This window comes from Ascochyta rabiei, chromosome 15, assembly GCF_004011695.2.
Source record: "Ascochyta rabiei chromosome 15, complete sequence".
Taxonomy (NCBI): Eukaryota; Fungi; Ascomycota; class Dothideomycetes; order Pleosporales; family Didymellaceae; genus Ascochyta; species Ascochyta rabiei.
This window is the reverse complement of record NC_082419.1, coordinates 963,847-982,469: the sequence shown is the minus strand read 5'-3', so window position 1 is coordinate 982,469 and position 18,623 is coordinate 963,847. Positions and strand designations below refer to the sequence as shown.

The 18,623-nt window shown below is 57.0% G+C and overlaps 4 protein-coding genes across 4 annotated transcripts, besides 19 other annotated features; all 4 read right to left on the bottom strand.

The window, feature by feature from the left end:
- Positions 1–3,158: 3,158 nt before the first annotated feature.
- Positions 3,159–3,175: a tandem repeat.
- Positions 3,176–4,023: 848 nt separating this feature from the next.
- Positions 4,024–4,079: a tandem repeat.
- Positions 4,080–4,382: 303 nt separating this feature from the next.
- Positions 4,383–4,427: a tandem repeat.
- Positions 4,428–5,038: 611 nt separating this feature from the next.
- Positions 5,039–5,060: a tandem repeat.
- Positions 5,061–5,103: 43 nt separating this feature from the next.
- Positions 5,104–5,148: a tandem repeat.
- Positions 5,122–5,185: a tandem repeat.
- Positions 5,186–5,320: 135 nt separating this feature from the next.
- Positions 5,321–5,373: a tandem repeat.
- Positions 5,374–5,411: a tandem repeat.
- A 98-nt stretch (positions 5,412–5,509) lies between these two features.
- Positions 5,510–5,528: a tandem repeat.
- A 41-nt stretch (positions 5,529–5,569) lies between these two features.
- Positions 5,570–5,610: a tandem repeat.
- Positions 5,611–5,738: 128 nt separating this feature from the next.
- Positions 5,739–5,769: a tandem repeat.
- Positions 5,770–5,880: 111 nt separating this feature from the next.
- On the bottom strand, positions 5,881–9,192 carry EKO05_0008751 (uncharacterized protein; the record flags this gene model as incomplete). Its single annotated transcript, XM_038941684.1, has 3 exons — positions 5,881–7,086; positions 7,137–8,791; positions 8,856–9,192. 3 exons carry the CDS (start codon positions 9,190–9,192, stop codon positions 5,881–5,883), a joined length of 3,198 nt encoding a protein of 1,065 aa, XP_038796282.1.
- A 522-nt stretch (positions 9,193–9,714) lies between these two features.
- On the bottom strand, positions 9,715–12,188 carry EKO05_0008750 (uncharacterized protein; the record flags this gene model as incomplete). The annotated part of the gene is made up of 3 exons (XM_038941716.2): positions 9,715–10,103; positions 10,154–11,318; positions 11,385–12,188. 3 exons carry the CDS (start codon positions 12,186–12,188, stop codon positions 9,715–9,717), a joined length of 2,358 nt encoding a protein of 785 aa, XP_038796281.2.
- Positions 9,958–9,984: a tandem repeat.
- Positions 12,189–13,425: 1,237 nt separating the features above from the next.
- On the bottom strand, positions 13,426–14,795 carry EKO05_0008749 (Pho80p cyclin; the record flags this gene model as incomplete). Its single annotated transcript, XM_059637375.1, has 2 exons — positions 13,426–13,885; positions 13,942–14,795. 2 exons carry the CDS (start codon positions 14,793–14,795, stop codon positions 13,426–13,428), a joined length of 1,314 nt encoding a protein of 437 aa, XP_059493358.1.
- Positions 14,168–14,192: a tandem repeat.
- Positions 14,229–14,299: a tandem repeat.
- Positions 14,679–14,723: a tandem repeat.
- Positions 14,796–14,819: 24 nt separating the features above from the next.
- Positions 14,820–14,852: a tandem repeat.
- Positions 14,853–15,574: 722 nt separating this feature from the next.
- Positions 15,575–15,638: a tandem repeat.
- A 594-nt stretch (positions 15,639–16,232) lies between these two features.
- Positions 16,233–16,263: a tandem repeat.
- Positions 16,264–16,277: 14 nt separating this feature from the next.
- Positions 16,278–17,934, bottom strand: EKO05_0008748 (uncharacterized protein; the record flags this gene model as incomplete). Its single annotated transcript, XM_059637374.1, has 3 exons — positions 16,278–16,410; positions 16,730–17,331; positions 17,491–17,934. 3 exons carry the CDS (start codon positions 17,932–17,934, stop codon positions 16,278–16,280), a joined length of 1,179 nt encoding a protein of 392 aa, XP_059493357.1.
- Positions 16,475–16,557: a tandem repeat.
- Positions 17,935–18,623: the final 689 nt, after the last annotated feature.

Below are 18,623 nucleotides of genomic sequence, written 5' to 3'. Positions count from 1 at the left end.
TGCTTCGCCGGCACCTTGATTTGAGCAGGCTCACCGCCGCATCGCGCTCGGGAATAATGACCGCGCATGCCTATCATCGCGACTCCATCGACTTACCACTTTGCCTCGGCCAAGTTCCCTTGTCGTGTTCCCTTGTCGTGTTCTCTTGCCGTGTTCTCTTGTCGTGTTCCCTTGAATCGCAAGCTTTTCCCGGTGTCGGACCGTCGACGTTACTGCCGCACCATGCTCATGTCCTGCCTCAGGCGCCGCTCCTGCACGCGGGAGCCGCGTGTCTGGACAACTATCGTTTCGTCTGGAGAATTTTTCCGACGTCTTGTTTCATTGAGCACAACTCCACGATACAAGTCTTCTCAGACTCGCAATGCCAATCATGCTCCCCGACAATGAACAGGGAACCATTTTGTGCCTGCATTACCTCGACCAGGTGGAGCGCCTAAGATAACATCTCAAGACCAACGTCCGAGCGCTTCGGATATTGGTCTGTACCCACCTGTAGACCATCACTAACCGTACCGCTCGTTCCAGCTTCTCCTCAGTTTCTCCGCGACTTGACGCAGGATGTGCTCTCCCACCTCTTCTCCAGACTCGTCCTGCAGGTCGACCTGTGCGAAGCTTTGTGTGTCCTGTCATGGACCCTGACAGACTTCAGACCTACCGTCAAGTCCCGCAATTCCTGGACTACGAAAACCGTCCCAACCACCGCCATCGTGTTTTACAAAGAGCCAGGCAGGAAACTTGCTTATCTGCAACTATGCATGTTTCACCCCCAACCTCTTGCCTACTCTTCCCCAAATGCAAAGGTCAACCTCGTCTAGAACTTCATGAACCGGGTCGGGATTACACGTCTGTCTCGGGCGTTCTGTGGGAATGACGGCAAGAGCAATATCGATTTGCTCAATGGCTCCAGACAATTTTGCCAACTCAGAAACCTTCTGGAAGGAATTCATGTGCGAACTGTTCCTTGCGCAACTCAACGACCAGTGAAGACCATTTGATACACCAAAGCTACCACTGCGCACGCAGCACATCATCACCCGCTCCATCAATCACAGGATCATATATGGCGCAACGAGCATTTTCCGGAGTGTGCCAGCCTCCCGTTTGGCACCTGAGGCTTAGTATTGTTACATCCAAGCATCAACTATGTGTATGTTGCACGTCGTCGCCATGCCCACATGAACCCGTGAACACTCACGCATGAAAAAATGTGGTGATCTGCTTGGCGCCGCGGCAGCTCCACCCCCATCCTCCAGAATTGCGCAACCAGATCGACATCTCCGTCTGGAAAAGGACCGGGACTCCACCGAGTCGTGGCAGAACCACAGCGCCCTGCAGAGTGAGGCTGGATGCACCTGCAGGTCGACGAATTTTCACCTGCTGCATCGTGTTTGCAGCAAGCGTGAACGCATCAAGCGGCTTCTGTTTCGTTCCGCTGTTGGACCCGCTTAGGGGCAGCTTTAGCGCCTCATATCCAGAAGGTGCACTAGTCTCAACTAGGCCAACCCCCATCGCCCATTGGTGGCTTTGAAACGTAATCAACAACACAGTTTGAGATTGTGAGCCTTACGGCTACGCGCCTTTTGTGAGATTGCACACACAGCGTCGCAATGTCTTCAGTACAACACTGAATTCTTGATCGCGGCGTTCCGCCCACTGCTGCCAATTCCTCCCTGGCGATTCTGCCCAGACATCTCACGGTACAATGTGCGATTGGATCTAACTATCACAAGCCTCTAGTCTTCCTGCCAAGTAGGCCACGGACACCACTATTGAAGCACATGATTCCTTGCGCAACGCACCTGCTCTTCTGGTCAATTTCTAGTCACCTGTTATTGATCCTCCCTTGTTATGAGTTCGTCCTGCACCTCCCCGCCATACGCTACACGAGGTACGATGGCTCCCCGCTACTGCCCAGACGTTACTGTGCGCCTGTACTACACCTGCAGTAATGTGCCAAGCCTTTCCGCCCAGCAACGATCCCTTCCGACGTCGGCTTGTGAAATGCGTCTTTTTTGTGCGCATCTTGGCGAATGCGTTCCGGCCGTGGGCAAATTTTCGATGCGAGCTGCGGCGTCGTGAGAAACGCCCAGTAGGCCAGCCAGTGTGCATCTAGGGTGCTCGAGATTGGCTCAACGAATTTGACCCGGAGTTTTAGATGACCCCACACTCACCGCCAGCAATACCCAGATGCGCTAAACGCTTCCATTCTGCCGGCGCTCGAATGGTCAGTGACGGTTCTGTTTCATTGCCTGATGGTTCCGAACATGCACGAGACCAGGATTCGTGCTCACGGCTCGCTTTTTCTGGCGTTCAGTTTGGCATCAGAACCATCGCCCTCTTCACGCAATACAGTGTTTGCCGATCTTTCCGTTGCTTTTCATCCTCAGCAGCAGATGTTTGTTACGAGAAAGACTTCGGAGTGCTTGAGCATTGTAACTGATACGAGTCTTTGATGACAGACATAGCAGTCCGTGTTATCGTAGGTCGCAACAGCATTCTGACAGCACATCAAGTATGTTTTCTACGTACTGTGATTCCACGCTGGCGATCTCATGCGCACGAATATACTAAACGCAAAGACAACTTGCTGCTTGTTGTATCGATTTGCCATCGAAGTCGCACATCACAAGCGAACAGTACGTGTACGTCCTAGGATATCAGACGTCAACATCTTCGCCACACACGAGCAGGGCGATGGTTGCAATCCCAGCGGCTGAAAACAACATGAATTGCGCATCCCGCATCTCCTGTGCGAATTGGACAACGGAGAAACACATGACTTTTATCTGTCAAGCCAAATTTCTCGCTCTCCATGAAGGAATACGAGATCATAGGAGCTGAGGAGACAGTGCCCTCGATAAAGATGCTGACAGAAAGGATGAAGGCCCTGTAAGCAGTCGAGGAAGAGCAGCTACTCACAAGCACATGACAGCGACGGACCTTCCTTCTCCATCGCGAGCCGCTGCAAAGACGCGAGGAAGAAAGAGTGCTGCAAGCTTGCAATCTCGTCATCGAGACACGATACCTGTCGTAGTAATTGGTGCCGCACGTAGTGATTCTGGGCTTCCACCTGCAATAACTCACCCGCGACACATGATTATCATTGTTATCATTGGCAAAAGATCCCGGAGAAGGCATGGTAGAGCGTTCGAAAAGAAATATATATATATATATAGGAAGAGGTGAGAGTCAACCAGCACGTAGCGCGAGAACGCTTGCTCGATTCACTTGCTTATCTCAACGAAGAAGACGACGGAGAGAAGAGAAGGGAGATTCCGAACGTGGAAAGCCGGACGCACTTTGCTTCGCTACACTCGGTCTGGTCGGTGCCGTTCCCCGCCAAGCACGCAGTCAAAGAGGGAGCAGAGAATCAGCAATCCCAGCCATAGCTGTCTAACCTCCACTGTCTCTGCATAAAACGGTGTGGACGACCTGCGTGATCGGTGTTGAAGCGGAGCAGTCACCGCACGGCCGGCGTTGCCCGTGTTTATCCCCGGCAGTCCTGCTCGCTCCACCCACCATCAAGTATCCCCCTGTGCGAAGAGCAAGGCACACACACACGCCTGATCCGCGCGTGTGTCGAGAGCGGCAGAGAGACCGAGCGAGCATCCGTCGTCGCACTTTTGATTTCCGGACTCGGGCGCGGAAAAAAAGCAGGCATACGTTGTTCATGTTGACGGCTGGGAGGAAATGCAATCCATGTCTGCCAGAAGTGAGGGGTTGGGAATACAGTCTGTGCGAGGATGCGAAGCGCCCAGATTGTTCTCGAGAGACGGGTGACAGCGCAGAGCTCTTGGTGCTCTTTTCTGTCTTGATGCTGGTACGGTGTATGCTGGTGGATGAGCGAAGACAGCAACGAGCAGGACGTGTACCGAGATTGTTACTGTTTCCGAGAGCAGAGCATGCTCGTCGTTCACTGGAACTGATTTCCGGACGTGCGGTTTCTACCAGGCTATGCGAGAGATGCCGTGCAAGGCATTGAGCGTGTAAGAAGTAGACAAGAAGCCCAAAGCAGATGGCATGTCTTCTTCTTCTTCTTCTTCTTCTCCTTCTTCTTCTCCTTCTTTCTTCGCGTTCTTTTGATTTCGACAAGGCAGCCAGGGCATTGCTAGCGAGTACGCGGAACCCGGTCGACCAGCTATTGAAAACGCAGCGAAAAACGAGCGCCAGCCACTTTGCAGGGGTTTGACACCTCCCGCACTGCCAGTGTGACCGTCGTGCTCGACAATCCGACCACGCGCGATGCCTACAGCTCCTCGCACAAAGCACGAGGGCGCTGCTCCATTCCACACACGAGATCGAGTCGTCTCCTCGGAGTCCCAACAGGAGACGTTGGTCGCTCGTACCGATTTTGGATGCAAATGTGGGGGAGCGCCTGCCATTGCCGCTACCGCTGCCGCTGCCGCTGCCGCTGCCGCTGCCGCTGCTGCGAGAAAGCATCCTCGACGTGTCGACGGCTGGACGTGGAAAAGGCGGGAGAAGCGTTTGCCGCTGTTCCGCGAAAACAGGGTAGGCGGATAGCATGGGGGGGTACGGATTGTATTCTCCGCAATTCGAGAACGTGCGCAGCAGATGTGATGGGAAAAGAAAGAAAGAAAGACGGGTAGAAACGCCATGTTACCTTATTCCGTAGTGCACTCCCCCCCCATTCCTAGCGCAAGTTGATACGCGCCGTGGGATGGGCTGAGGCTGCATAGTGCCATGAGAGGTATGGAAACGGGACTATCGGAAGGAGAAAGCAGAACAGAGGAAGGTGTTGATCCGACTCCGCATCCCCACATCCTCGCTCTGATGCTCGTTTGGCCCGGCGAGGAACTCGGGACACATGAGTGTGGCTCGCCGTTTCCTTTCAGCAGTCATCTATCCGAAACATGCTGTCGGCTGATTGTGCTATCCTTTCCCTTTCTCCCTACTGGAAGTCCCGGCAACAAACTGCCTCTCGAGCACCGCAGCGACCCCCGACGAGGAAACATTGTTATTCCTAGATTCTAATTCACTGCCTACTGTGTAAATACATAAAAAAGAGTTATAACAGAGAATATATATATAATAAATATATAAAAGCAGAATAGCAAAGACACTAAGGACCAAGCAAGTATCGTAAGAGAAAGAGAGAAAGAAAGAGAGAGAGAGCAGAGCATAGCAGAGCGTAGCATAGCAGAGCGTAGCATAGCAGAGCGTAGCATCAACATTCCTAGATTCTAATTCACTACCTACTGCGTAAATACATAAAAAAGAGTTAAAAAATAGTTAAAAAATAGTTATAATAGAGAATATATAAGCAGAATAGATAGATACTAAGGACTAAGCAAGTATCTTAAGAGAGAGAGAGAAAGAAAGAGAGAGAGAGAAAGAAAGAGAGAGAGAGCAGAGCATAGCATAGCAGAGCGTAGCATAGCAGAGCAGAGCATCAACATTCCTAGATTCTAATTCACTACATACTGCGTAAATACATAAAAAAGAGTTTAAAAAGAGTTATAAAAGAGTTAAAAAAGAGTTATAACAGAGAATATATATACATATATATAAGCAGAATAGCAAAGACATCAAGAACCAAGCAAGTATCGTAAGAGAAAGAGAAAGAGAGAGAGAGAGAGAGAGAGAGAGAGAAGAATGAATAGGCAGGGTAGAGCAGAGTATGATGATTCCCAGATTCTGAATTACAGCGTGCAGCATGGGTGGAAGTGCTGAGAGGTGGGGTGGAGAGGAGGTAGGTACGAGGGAGTTGGTGCTGGCAGGTGGTGGGTGTGGTTGGATGTGGTCGAGGTGAAACGAGACAGCACGTCCGGTACACGTCGGGGACGCAATGTTCGGAAGCGCGGGGTGTAGGCGTGAGATTGTACATGCTGCTTCTCGCTCTCTGTCCGTACTACGCGCTTCTCAACCTCGTGGGTCATGTCTCCACCCTTGCAGCCCTCTCAGTCCGTCCACACCGAATGTCTGGCTCGGACTTGCATACCCGCTTCCTGCTCTTCCTTGCGCGTCGGCTGTCCTCCTTCCCTCTGGGACGGTTTCTCCATTCAGTCTGTTCAGCACATCGCTTGCCGTCTTGGCGCGCTCCCTGACGTCCAGATCCGCGTCTCTCGTCAGTAGGTTTACTGCGCTCTCGAAGCCCATGTCTCTGAGCACGCGCGCGCGCTCCCTCGTCGCGTTCTCGTCGGTGTGGTCTTCGACCCAGACGAGGTTGATGACCATCCACGCGCAGCCTAGACGCACGTCGCGGTTGGGGTAGGAGAAGAGAGCGAGCACGTGCCGCATGAGGGATGTTTGTGAGAGGAGGAGAGAGCGGTGGTGTGGTCGCCCGTTGGCGAGATGTACAAAGATGAACACGGCGGCCTTTAGGATCTCCCAAGATTGGTAGAGCGTCCAATTCGGCTGTGTGGCTGGCGAAGAGGGATATGGGGGGCGTTGCTGTGTTGTACCGGGCCAGTAGGAGGGAGCGGGATCGGCCTGTGTCTGTGTCTGTGCGTGTTGGGAGGAGGCTGTGGTAGATGAGGGTTTTGGGCGAATCTTTGAGTCCAGCATCTCGAAGAAACGACTGTGACCGTAGGTCTTGAGGAGATGGTCGATCATCTCGCCAGATTGCTTTTCCTCGGAGCAGAAGTTGCGGATGAAATCCAACGACTGCATTTGGATTGCTTGGTCTTCGCGCTCCAGCTTGAGCCGCGGGTCTAGCTCGTCATTCTTGATCTGCTGGAGTCGGTCGCGGATGTTGGTTGCGCTGGCGTACCGAGAGCCGGGGCGCTGGTGCCGTCGCATCGATGGTATGCTGTCAGTCATCACGTCCTCATCTTCAGAAGAAGATGGCTCTTCGTCGACGTCCATGGGTGGCTCATCAACGGCGTTTAGGATATCGACCCTCTCACCTGCAGCGTTCGGCGTGGCCATTGCAGGCTTGGTAGATTCACCACTGAGCGTCTGCATCAAGAAGCCGACGCCCAGCTCGTCCAGGCACTGTATCTTCATGGCGAACGGTATGCCAAGACAGAGGTGCTTCAGGGCCCAGAGACTGCCGTATCGAAGATCGAAGTTGGCGGAGCGGCAATGCTCACAGAGTGTCTTCATGATTCCCGCTTCGATGATCTCCTGTCCGTTGCGTCAGCGCTGCAAACCTTCAGGTCGCGTGGTACACTTACAGTGCGCATTGGCGACACCTCCAGAACCAGGTTGGTGATGACCTCCGTAGCCGCGATCTGCACCTTGACATTCTGATGGTTGAGCAGTCCAAACACGGGGTTCGCTATCCCATGATCAATCAAACTTGTCCTGAGCACGCTGACCGATCTCGACAGCGATCTTGTAACGTTACAAGCTGCCTTGAGGACAGCGTCAGGATTGCCGTCCTTCTCGCTCGAGTCCGAGTAGGGGACCAAGGACTCTATGATGTGTGTCGCAGCACCCATCTCGATCACCAGTTTCCGGTACCCATCCTGGTCTCCGGCTATTGCCGCCAGAGCCAGCAGCGCACTCTCCCTGCACCTGTATGCATGCAGGACACCTGCGTCAAGCCCGGGCCTTCCCAGGCTAGAAGACTCGGGGTCGATGGCCGCGTCCTTGACTTGATAGGATGCAGATCTCGGTTGCCAGAGAGGCTTCGCGTTTGTCGTGACTCGCTCGAAAGACCTCTTTAGTGTTTGCACAAGCGTAGACAGGACTCGCGCATCCACTGCAGCGGTTTGAAGTACCTTGTTCCCAGCGACCAGCTCGGCCAGGACGAGGGGCGAGCGCTCGAGCACGAATCGCATCTCGTCTCTCGCTGCAGGGCTGAGCGTGTGTGCCTTTTTGGCCTGTTCGGAGGATTCCTCGATCATCTTGACGACCAAGGGAACGACCAAGTACGAGAAGTGTCGTTCCCGCGTCACCTTGGAGGGATCGTTCAGCGGCCACTTGTCGCCAAACTTCTTCAGCAGCGCCAGGAGATGGCACGCAGACAAGCGCTCCGCACCCTCGCTACGCCGCGCCACATACATGAGCCATATGAACAGAGGCGACTCAGACTCGTCTGTGATGATGCTGCGGCTGGAGTTTTGTTGCAGCGACTCCATGCTAGGTAGCCGAGTGTAGCTCTCGCCAGCCACTGCCGTGTACGAGCCCAGGGCTGGCCAGGATTTGGTGTAAGGGTCCGTTTTGCTCGTCATGGTTTGCACACGCGGTATCAGCGTGTCCCACAAGGGCTGTGTGGAGCTGCTCGGTGCATCGTATGCGGTCGATGTGCGTTCCTTGGGCCAGCCGAAGAGCTGTTGTATAGGTTGGGAGTATAGAAAGCGTGCGGTGTAGAAGTGTGAGTCCCTGACAATGACTGCGACAGCCTCCATGATGGCAGACGAGAAGCTCCACGGTACCTCTTCTCGCTGCGACCGCGTGGACTCGGTCTGAGGAAGCCGTTGGTCTGCCGCCGCAACGCTGGCTAGCTTGCCAGCCAGGAGATGCAGTATCCCAGCGTCTACGAGCATCTTCTTCTGAGGCTCCTCCACGCATGTCTTGGTAAGCAGTTGCGTCGCCAGCAGGGCCTGCTGGTGGTTGGCCTGGGACGGACCAGGCGTCTGCGCCAGTATCTCGGCCATGTTCTCGACCACGGATGGCGTGTAGAGCTGCTCTCTCACCGCGGCCGCGAGGCTCTGCCCGCCCGCGTCAGACCCCGGCTTCTCCTGCGCAACGGCATCGGCGATCTGGTTGAGGGTCATGAGCGTGGCCGTGAGCAGTCGTGTCGGTGTCTCGCGCGGTCGTAGTGCTTCGAGCAGGGGAGAGAGAACTTGGCCTGCGAGCAAGGGGGTTGTGAATGCTGGGCCACCTGCGCACCTTGTATCAGCCATGGTAGTCTCGACAGCTCCCGTGCTGTGCCACGACATGCTCACCGTTCGCCAGACTGCCGACTACCAGCGTAGCCTGGAGTCGGAGTTCGTCGTCTACCGTCCAGTCGTCTTTGGCGTGCCGTGTCTGCGACCGAGGGGCGGACCCGTTCTGGAGCTCCTGGGCCGCGCCATTGCTGTGTCTCCTCCTGCCTCCTTTCCTGGCGCCCTCGTCCAGCAAGGCGGCGAGGGGGCGGACGAGGCCATGCGTGACGGCCAGCTCCTTCCTCTGCTCGTGTCCGACAATCTCGTTCTTGAGGTTTCGTAGGGCGGCGACTTGCGCATCGGGCGAGGTAGGCTTCGAGAGCTCGGCGAGGGCGGGTGGGATGGTGGAACGGCCCATTGTCGAGGGCGGGTGCGGGCCGGAGCCGCGGGTCGATGCAAGCCTGCAATGGATCGGCCTCGCGGGCTGGGAAGATGGGTTGGAAGCCCTGGCGAGGTGTGGACAGAGGGACCGGTGAGGTGTCGGGGGTGGATTTGCGGGGAGATGTCCGCATCCGTACTGGGGTACGGGCGATGGATGACAGGAAGACGTCCGACTCCAACCTCACAGTCGAGCACAGATGAATCCGCACCTTGTGGGCGCGTGCGAGCGTTTTCCAAGCTCTACGTGAATTTGCGGGAGGCTGCGGGCGGACCAAGCTCTACCTACGTGATGTCGCCCGAGGACTCGCGCCGGTTGCCCGCACGCCTCGCCGCTGCATGAATGAACCCTGGCTTGCCTGCCTCCGAACGTCAGCCACGCACGCGCCACCCACCCGCCTTGCGCTGCAGCTCCATGGAAGTAGGCTCGGAACGTTGACAGAGCGACAACCCCCCCCCCCCCACGTCTTCATGATCGTCTTCATGATCGTCTTCTTGGACATCACGCATCGCTCTCCCGTTCTTTCCCGCCCTCGGTCAGTATAACGACACGCACGCAGGCCGCATACGCCTCCCTGATCGCACAAGCCATGCACGTCTCCTTTGTGTTGGCCACCACCGCGCTGAATCCATGATGCGCGCACCATGCGCGCGCAAAGACTTCGTTGTCGCTGACGCCGAGTGCTTCGATGGCCAGGACGCGGGTGACCTGCTCGTGTGCAGACACCCTCTCCTCAACCGCCTCCTTCTTCTTCTTCTTCTTCTTCTTCTTGTTGGGAGAGGACCGGGGGCTGGGGCGTCTTGCGCGGCCGCTCTGCTGGCCCCAGTCGCGCACATCGACGAGGCCGTCGTCTATCTTGATGGCCGTGTAGGCGAAGTCGTAGAAGAGGACTGGCTTGCATGAGCGGGAACAAGGGAGCTGCTCGGGAATGACTACGTACCGTGCGGGCCCTGATGGCAAGGGAACGCATGGATGAAGCTGACATCGTACTTCAACCTCAACGGCCAGCTGCTCCCGCCGCATGCGAAATGGATCGCGGCATCGAACACCAGCGGTGCCCCCGGCAGGTTGCGTGTCGACGACGGCTGCTCCTTTGCGGGCATGAAGCCCAGCTTCTCGATCCGAATCAGATCCGTTACATCCTCCGTGTCTGGCATGGCCGTTTCGTAGTCGTCCACGGGATACGTCTCGTCCACTGGACCTAGGGGGTTGGAACGTTCCTCCATGGATACGACGTCGTCTTCGGTCAGCCGCGGCTCAGGCGATTCGTACTGCTTGACCTTGACGCACTCGGTGCGCTTGAGGTCTGGCGTGTAGATGCACGGTCCCACCCAGCCAGCAATCTGCTTGACGCCGCGCGCAGCGCCGAGTACTTTCCCCACAATGCAGCAGCTGGACCAGTACGTGTTTGCCCGATACTGAAAGCCTGATGCGGGCTGCATGTGGGTGAGGTATTTCAGGGCGTCGCCCGTATCGCGATCGCAGTCTATCAGGCTATTCATAATCAGCCAGGGAAGCGTTCTGCCCGGCAGTAGGATGCCGGAGAACCAGGACATGGCGTCTGCCGAGCGGTCCTCGAGAGCCTTCTCGCCCGGGTCTTGTTCATCGAGAACGTACTCGATTTCGTCCATGTTGGGCCACTTCAGCGTCGCTGCGAACAGCCGCAGGGCTTCCCGCTGTCTGCTCTTGCTTTTGAGCTTAAAGCTAAACGTGCTCTGCGTGGTAGAAGTGCGCGTTTTCGTAATCGACATGTTTTCTAGCCAACGCTGTGCAACCGCAAGGTCCCAAGCAATCGTAGGGTGCAGCTCGGGTATCAATCTCCGCTTGTGTTTGTGGTTGTGCTGTTGCGAGTGTATGCGTAGATACAGTTCAACGGAGAGTAGCAGCTGGTGAAAGAAGTCCTGTTTCTTGCGCTGGTCTGGTGAATCAAACCACTTGGCCACGACCTGATGCTTTGGGTTCGAGAAATCTATCCACTGCGGATTCAGCAGTATGTCGGTGAGGTCCTGGATCTGCTGCTCGATGCTCATGAAAGGGCGACCATGGAGACGTGCGGGATCTTCGATGAGCGAGCTGTAGAGGTAGTGTTGCATCTCGTCCGGTTTCTGCCAAAAAAAAAACGGTTAGGTCACGTTCCAAATGCTGTCCTCGAGGCGGAGCTGTAGACTGACATCTTCCCCGAGCCCTCCTTCCAACCTCTGCAACCGATCCAAGATCTGCAGGAGCTTCATCCTCCTGGGCGTTGCTTCGCTCGTCCGCTTGCTCGGAGCTGGTTGGCTCCCAGACTTGCTGACCCAGTGATTCAACGTGGACGTTCCAGCACTCTTTCCAAACGCATATGCCATACACGGCTGTTCTAGAGACAACCAAGGAAACTGGCTTTCTGCTGCGCCCAGCAGGTTGAGAGAAATGTCCCGGTATGCGTCTTTCTGGAAGGGCGCCCGGTCTGTTCTGCTCTGGTGTTCGCGATCCATGACAGCATAGAAGCGGTGGTAGCCTGCCGGCGCGTTCTGTATCGCTTCTCCGTAGCCTTTGAACGTAGACGCTCCGGCACATATCCAATCCTCAGCCTGGCGCGCATCGAGCGCGTCGCCCTGTCTGTGTCCGCGTGGAGGCCATGGTCTCGACCCCCGGAACTCTTCGAGAGGTGTGGGCTGTGAGTACGACCCCGTGCGACGGGCTGAGGCAAACGGTCGGCTCGGAGGCATGCCCGCTTCTCCTCCGCTAGACGACGGTCGTATGGGTCCGTTGTGGGAGCCATGGCGTGTGATTTTCGAGCGCGTGGCTACGGGGGAAGTGCGTGTCCTCGGCACCTTCTTCAGCGATAGTTGGTCGAAGCCCTCAGCAAGGCGCGAAACGGGCTCTTCAGGGAACGCATATGGCAGAGACGCATGGGACGCCTCGGGATACTGATTCGCCCATCTCGCGTCGTGTGGCTGCTGGCCCAGCTCCCACCTGGCAACATTCGAGTTCATGTCTTGAGCATAGCAAGGTCGTGTGTAACATCTATGTGGGACTCTGGTGGGCGTGTCAGCTGGATGTCTGTCGTGTACGGAGAAGTACAGGAAAGCACAGCGATGCGCCGCATGGCGAGAGCCGTGGCGAGGGCTCTCGTGACTTTACTCACTCACTCTCATGGTCTGGGTTGCGCCGCTGCCGCTATCTAGCGATGTTGACGCGCCTGCCGCGATTCACAAGCGCCGATCGACTTGCGTGGTGGAGGTCTTCGGAGAGAGCGAGCACCACTCTTCCCTTGTATTCCAGAAGTGGCTCGCGTGCGCAGTGGGGTGGAGGGAGGCTCTGGCGGACAAACGGTTTCAAAGTCAGGTCACTACTAGGTAAGCCGACGCCGACATGGTCTACGCATGCTGCAGACGTTGCGCATGGCATTCTTCGGTACTGGCTGCCAGCGACGCAGTCGTGACTACAAAAGGGAGCGAAAGGGATACAGAGACGAGCGCATGGAATGTGGAGTTCTAGCCTCACTATTGTGCTGCGGTACAGAGCTGACCAGGGTGCGATGGTGTTATTGGGTGTCGATTCTCCACGTTGTTCACGACCGACGTTGTTAGCTGCTCCCTGGTCTAGCCATGCACACGAGACGACTTGGGTGAATCGGAGGGATTTTTTTCTAACTTCACTAACGCCGTCTATCCAATGGTTGTCATGGGCCATGCAGACATGGCCTGCACGATCCTTCCATCGCAATTCATGCCATCCCACGCTCTCTGAACTAGCCAGCGGTTACGCATGCTCTATGCTATGCCCCCCACAAGTGTGTGCGTCGTTGAATTCCCTTCGCTCATTTGATCCGTGGCTGCATGATATCTCCCAAGCGGAGCCATGCCACATTGCCACATACGTGGTCAGCCTTGGAGTTGCTGTCATGAATCAGCGTGCCAACTTTCGCCCTTCCTAGTGTGCGAGTTGTGCCTTCTTCGGTAGAGAGCTTCCTTCGTATAGCGACATCTGATGCTCCCTCTCAGCCTGCCGGCCAATCTATACGGTAGCCTTCCTCTTCTTGCGTGTTACGGAGTGTCATCATGGAGGTAGACGTTGTTGCCCAACCATGGCACGGCACCTATCCTCAAGTTGTGCTGTGAAAATGTGATTTGACCACAGAAAGGCAAGTCAAGCGAGCTGCTGCAAGCCATGCGGCTGGCACATGTCTGGAAGCATGCTGTCCAGCGATTGCTCTGGTGTCGTGAAGCTTTATAGGCTCGTGTGTATGCCGGTTGCTGACCCTGTTGGGCTTGTTACTCGTTGGAGGCTGGTAGGCGGAGCGGACTCGGGCTCCTTTTCCATGGTGTATCCATGGCCTCGTTCTACCAAGCCTTTGTAGTAGTCGACCAAGACCTCTGGCTTTGGCACAATGCGCCAGTCTAGCTTCCTGAGAAACTCTAGCTCGAGAAGCGCCAGCTCCCTTACACTAACACCGCCTACTCTTGCGTAGAGCGTGTTGGTCCAGAAGCTGTCGGAGAGACCTTTTGCAGCTACCGTTGCGGCTGTTATGAGAAAGCGATGTACAGTCAGGCTACTGATGGTGAAGGCTGGGTAGGTAGCGCACAGCTTGTCGACGTAGAAGACCATGGCGAGCAGAATCGGCGGAGAGAGCGTAGCGTGGACGATGAGGCGGAGCAGGTAATCGCGGACCGATATGCCTGGCGGAGCTCTGGGCAGAAAGTCAGTACTTGTTTGCGCGTGTTGGACGCTGATCCGGCGAGGTACCTCGAGTGGAATCTCGTCAGCTGGCCGTCGCGGAGCGGATAGCCGTCGTTTAGATGCACGAGTTCCATGAGCATGTCGGAGATGAGCACGCCCAGGTCCTTGGCGTCGCACGTCTCGTACTTGAGCGGCAAGACCTTGACGTTTGCTTCTGGCGGCCGCAGCCGTTTGGCGGGGGATGAGGGCACCTCGTTGGTCGAAGCCGCGGCTGCATCGGTGGGTAGCACGCGCTGCTGCTGCTGCTGCTGCTGCTGTTCCTCGCGCGGAGGCTCCCCTGGCGTCCTTGCGCTCTGGGGCTGGGCATGTTGGTGGAGCTGGTGCTGCTGGTGCTGGTGCTGGAGCTGGTGCTGCTGTGCTGTGGCAGGCTCGGGGTCCAGGGGCAGCGCAGGCTCAGACGGCGCAGGGGGTTCTGTGGCGGCAGTCGCAGCAGAGGCGGCTCCCGCAGGCTGGCGGGTATCCACGATGGCGGGGGCGGTGAGAGAAGCGGGGGCAGTCTGGTGTGCAGCCGAGTGCGGGGGCAGGTGGTAGGTGGGGGGGAACCCAGCGGGCGAGTATTGGGTGGCGGCGTCGGCGTAGGCGCGCTTGGTGCCCTGGGGCGAAGGGGAGAACAGCGGGACGGCTTTGGGGGTGTGGGGGGTGTCGAAGCGGCGCGGTGCCTGGGTGCTCACGGTGAAGCGGGGAGAGGGGGCGCAGGACGAGGACGAGGCAGAGGTGCGGCGCGAGGCATGGTACGACGAGCGGTGCGGGTGCGGGTGCGGGTGTGAGTGCGAGTGCGAGTGCGAGTGGGCGTGGGCGGCGTGGAACGAGGTCGAGGGCGAGGACGGCGCGGAGATGGTGGGCGAGGACGAAGTCAGCATCGCGAAGCACCCCGGCGGACGGTGGCAGCAGGTGCAGCAGGTGCAGCAGGTGCAGCAAGGCCTGGGTGGTTCACGGGCGTGTGTGTTCCAGTTCCGGTTCCGGTTCCTGCGTGGTGTCGTAGGAGTGCGCGTGCAGCACCACCCTCATGTTCGGACGCAGATACAGCACGCGACGTCGAGAGGGCAGGCGCGACGGAGAGGGCAGGCGCAACGGCGGGCGGCAGCGGGGTCTGGAGAAAAGAGGCTCGTAGACGCCTTGGGCTTCTTGGGCTGCTCCGTGCAGGCGGACAGGCGGACAGGCAGGCGGGCAGGCAGGCAGGCGGGCGGGCAGGCGCTGCATGCGTTGGGTGGTGAAGCGACTAGAGAAATGCGATGCCGCCGTGCCGCCATGCCGCCATGATGGCACATCTGTGCAGGCGCACACCAGCTGCGCGAGGGCACTGCGAACGTGTCGGCGCTGCCCCCTGCCATTGGGCGCTCCTCTCCCTTGCTGCCGTCCACCGAGCGCCCATGACACAGCCGCCTCGCTCTCTGGCCGCGCTAACCCCATTGCTCGTCAGCCTTACCACCCACAGCGAAGAGGCCCCCGACGAGCGGCTGTCTTGCACCTGGACGGTCGTTCTTTCTACACCGCCGCCTGCCCGTATCGAGCCAGGCTGGCAAAACACTCATCCACCTCCACCATCGAGTCTTGCATCCACCACCATAACCCATACAATGCACACACATGCACACACATGCACACGTGACCAGTGGGAAAGACGTTGCAAAACCCACCTTCTCTCTCTCTCTCTCTCTCTCTCCCTCTCTCTCTCTCCCTCTCTCTCTCTCCCTCTCTCTCTCCGTAGATGCCAGACACCACAACAAATACACACACGCCGTCAGCAGACCGCAGTAGCTGCACCCACCTGCACCGCCGCTCCTTCCCAATCAGACGCAGGCTTCGACGAGCAAAGCGCCGAAGCACCGCGCGCTCGAACCACGGATGCACACTGACCCACGTGGCTTCCTGCGAGCGTCGGCCATCCTGTGCAAGCACGGCAAGCACGCGAATCGTAGCCGCCCTTGACGCTTGGCGTGCTTGCTCTATCTCCCTACCCATCTCCTCGCCAGACATGCCCTGAATGCTCTTGGGAGCGCGACTGGGGCTGCGGCACAAGTAGAAGCACGTGCATCATTATCCTATTGGATCGAGCTTGGTGCCAGGCTGACAAGACTCCCATCTATCTGGACCACGTGTCTCATGGAGCGAACGACAATCGCCTCAAAGCTCGCTCTTTCTCCCTGAGCCGTGGTATCAAAGGAGGTCGGTCCGCCGAAGCGAACGAAAAGCAGATCCCAGCAACATTTCCTAGCGCCCGTCCAAGCCACGTGTGTGCACCCGGAACGAAGCTCAATTGCGCCACACAAACACAATCTCCCTCTTGCCTTGCCTTGTTGTCCTTGTCCTTGTCCTTGTCCTTGTCCTGCTTCCTCCCCCTCCTACGTTGTCGTCGCCGCCTTGTTCGCTCCACCTTCCAGCTCCGCCCTGAACTCCTGCTGTCCCGGCTCTGGCGAATGTAGCTCCACGGGTGCAGCCTGCGCCTGCGCTTGCGACTGCTTGTAGTAATCCAGTCTATACATGGTGAGCACGGTTCCTTTGTCTGTGACTTGAGAAAGGAGATAAAGAAAGGATTTTCGAAAAGACAAAAGAAAAAAGAGTAAAAAGAAAGTAATTTGGACGAAAAGAAAAGAAAAGGATTTTGGTCAAAAGAAAAAGAAATTAGTGATTTCGACACAGAAAACAGTGTTTTGAACCACAACTAAAAGTGGTTTGGGACAAAAAAGATGGGTTTTGGACAAAGAAGATGGGTTTTGGACAACAAAAAAGAAGGGATTGGGGCAAAAAAAAAAAGGGCTTTGGACAGAAACAGAAAAAAAGAAAAAAAACTCACTGTTCCTGGCTCATGCCAGACACTTGGCTCATCATGCTCAGATGGCCCTGGTGCATCGGAGGACTCCCTTGCCATCCGCCGGGATACTGATCCGTCGCGTTGTGCTGTCCGTACGGTGGCGCGGGGCTCCCGTACCGCGGCGCCTGCTGCTCGTGCCCCAAGTATCCCGCATCCGGGCCGGGCGTCGAGTTTCTCGCCGCCGTGGCATCCTGCCGCTTGATCACCTCCTTGAGCGACTTGGACCGCCCGACGTAGAAGAACAGCGCTGCGCAACACACCAGGAACGCTACGCAGCCCACCACGATCCCCGCGATGGCCCCGCCCGAGAGGCGCGAACCGCCCGAAGACGGGCTGTGCGTGGGACTCGATGCCCAAGTAGCCGTGGGGCCGTTGAGGAGGGTAGACGTCGCTTCCTTGGGCACGGGGTCGCCGACGGCGAGCTGGAAGTCTGCGTCCTTGGCCGCTTGGATCTGGGCCGCGAGCGTTTGGCTGCTGTTGGCGTTGATGGCGCCGACCATGAGCTCGCCTATACACGAGTTGGGAGCGGCGCAGTAGAAGAAGATTGGAGCCGTGTCGTTGATGGTGATGTTGTAGTGTGTGATCTGCGTCCAGTCAGCACTAGATTCCGGTCTGACGCTGGCCGTGCAAAAGAGCTTGGGATCGTAATCACGGGTCTTGCTCAAGAGGATGAAGTGCTGGTGTTGCTTAAAAGGAGGGAGTAGAGGTGTCGCTCAAGAGGGAGTAGAGGTGTCGCTTCTTACATCTGCCGTTGTATTGACCCATTGCGTCTCTGTCCAAAAGCCCTTGCCTTCATGGTCTTTGTCGGCGTAGCTGTACGGCACACAGGCGCTGCCAAACTCTGCTTGTAGTACGGAGTGATCCGGAGGGTAGAACTCGAACGTCACAGTATCTCCGACAGACACGTTGGTCAACTCCTGCGGCACAAACCTAAAGCCCCCGGACCCGACCTTGATGAGATGAGTCTGCGGCTCACTGGACGCGCTGGATGTCGACGAAGCACCTGACCTTGTAGCTGACGCGCTCTGCAGGCTTATCGGAGTCGGAGCCAAGGTCGCCGAGACGAGGCCATTCTGTGATGAAAGTGATGCCGACGCCGTTGCCAGTCTCGATTGTGCTGAGGTCGTCGACAAAAGCTGACAAGCAGCGACTGCCACAACAAGCCTTGCGACCCTGAAGCGGACCATGTTTCCCGGTTATAGGTAAGAGATCGTAGACGGTGTTCCGGACCAGCAAATGATCGTCGAGCGTGCGACAGGGCGATTGTCGATGGAAGCTCCCAGCGGTAGCCCGATTCCAACCTTTGCGATGACAGCAATACTCTGGGTCAACGACGGGCGTCGAAAGGGCAGGGAAAGAGCCCGGCGCGTAAGGCAGGCCTTCAGCTTATAAACAACCATGCTGCATGCCCACCTTCCACACAACCTACCAGCACAGCATGTCTCGCCCCTCTGTCAGCACCAAGTCTCCGCACAGCCCTCCCAGCCTCAGGGATCATCGCTTCATAGCTGACCGACAGACCTCTCAGCCGAGTGCCGAGACTACACACTCGACCTATCGGTGTTGCCAGCCCTGCAGTGCAGACAGGCGTTGGCGAATCTTGCACCAGCTGAACGCCTTCGCTTGTGGTTCACGACGCCCGCTGAGCATGGGTTGCAGCGTGCCAATGTGGTGGCATTGAGTTTTGCCGCGGCGGGGTCGCCCGTCAGCATGCATGCGCTGGTCTTATTCGAGACGGGTTGCCTTGCAGCATGGTTGCAACAGGAAGGCGGTGTTGAAGAGAGCTCATGGATACGCTTCCTTCGCGCTGCTGACAGGGCGGAATTCCCGTCCCTCTTGACTTTGAATCGTCGACTGAAAACAAGGAGCTTACGCT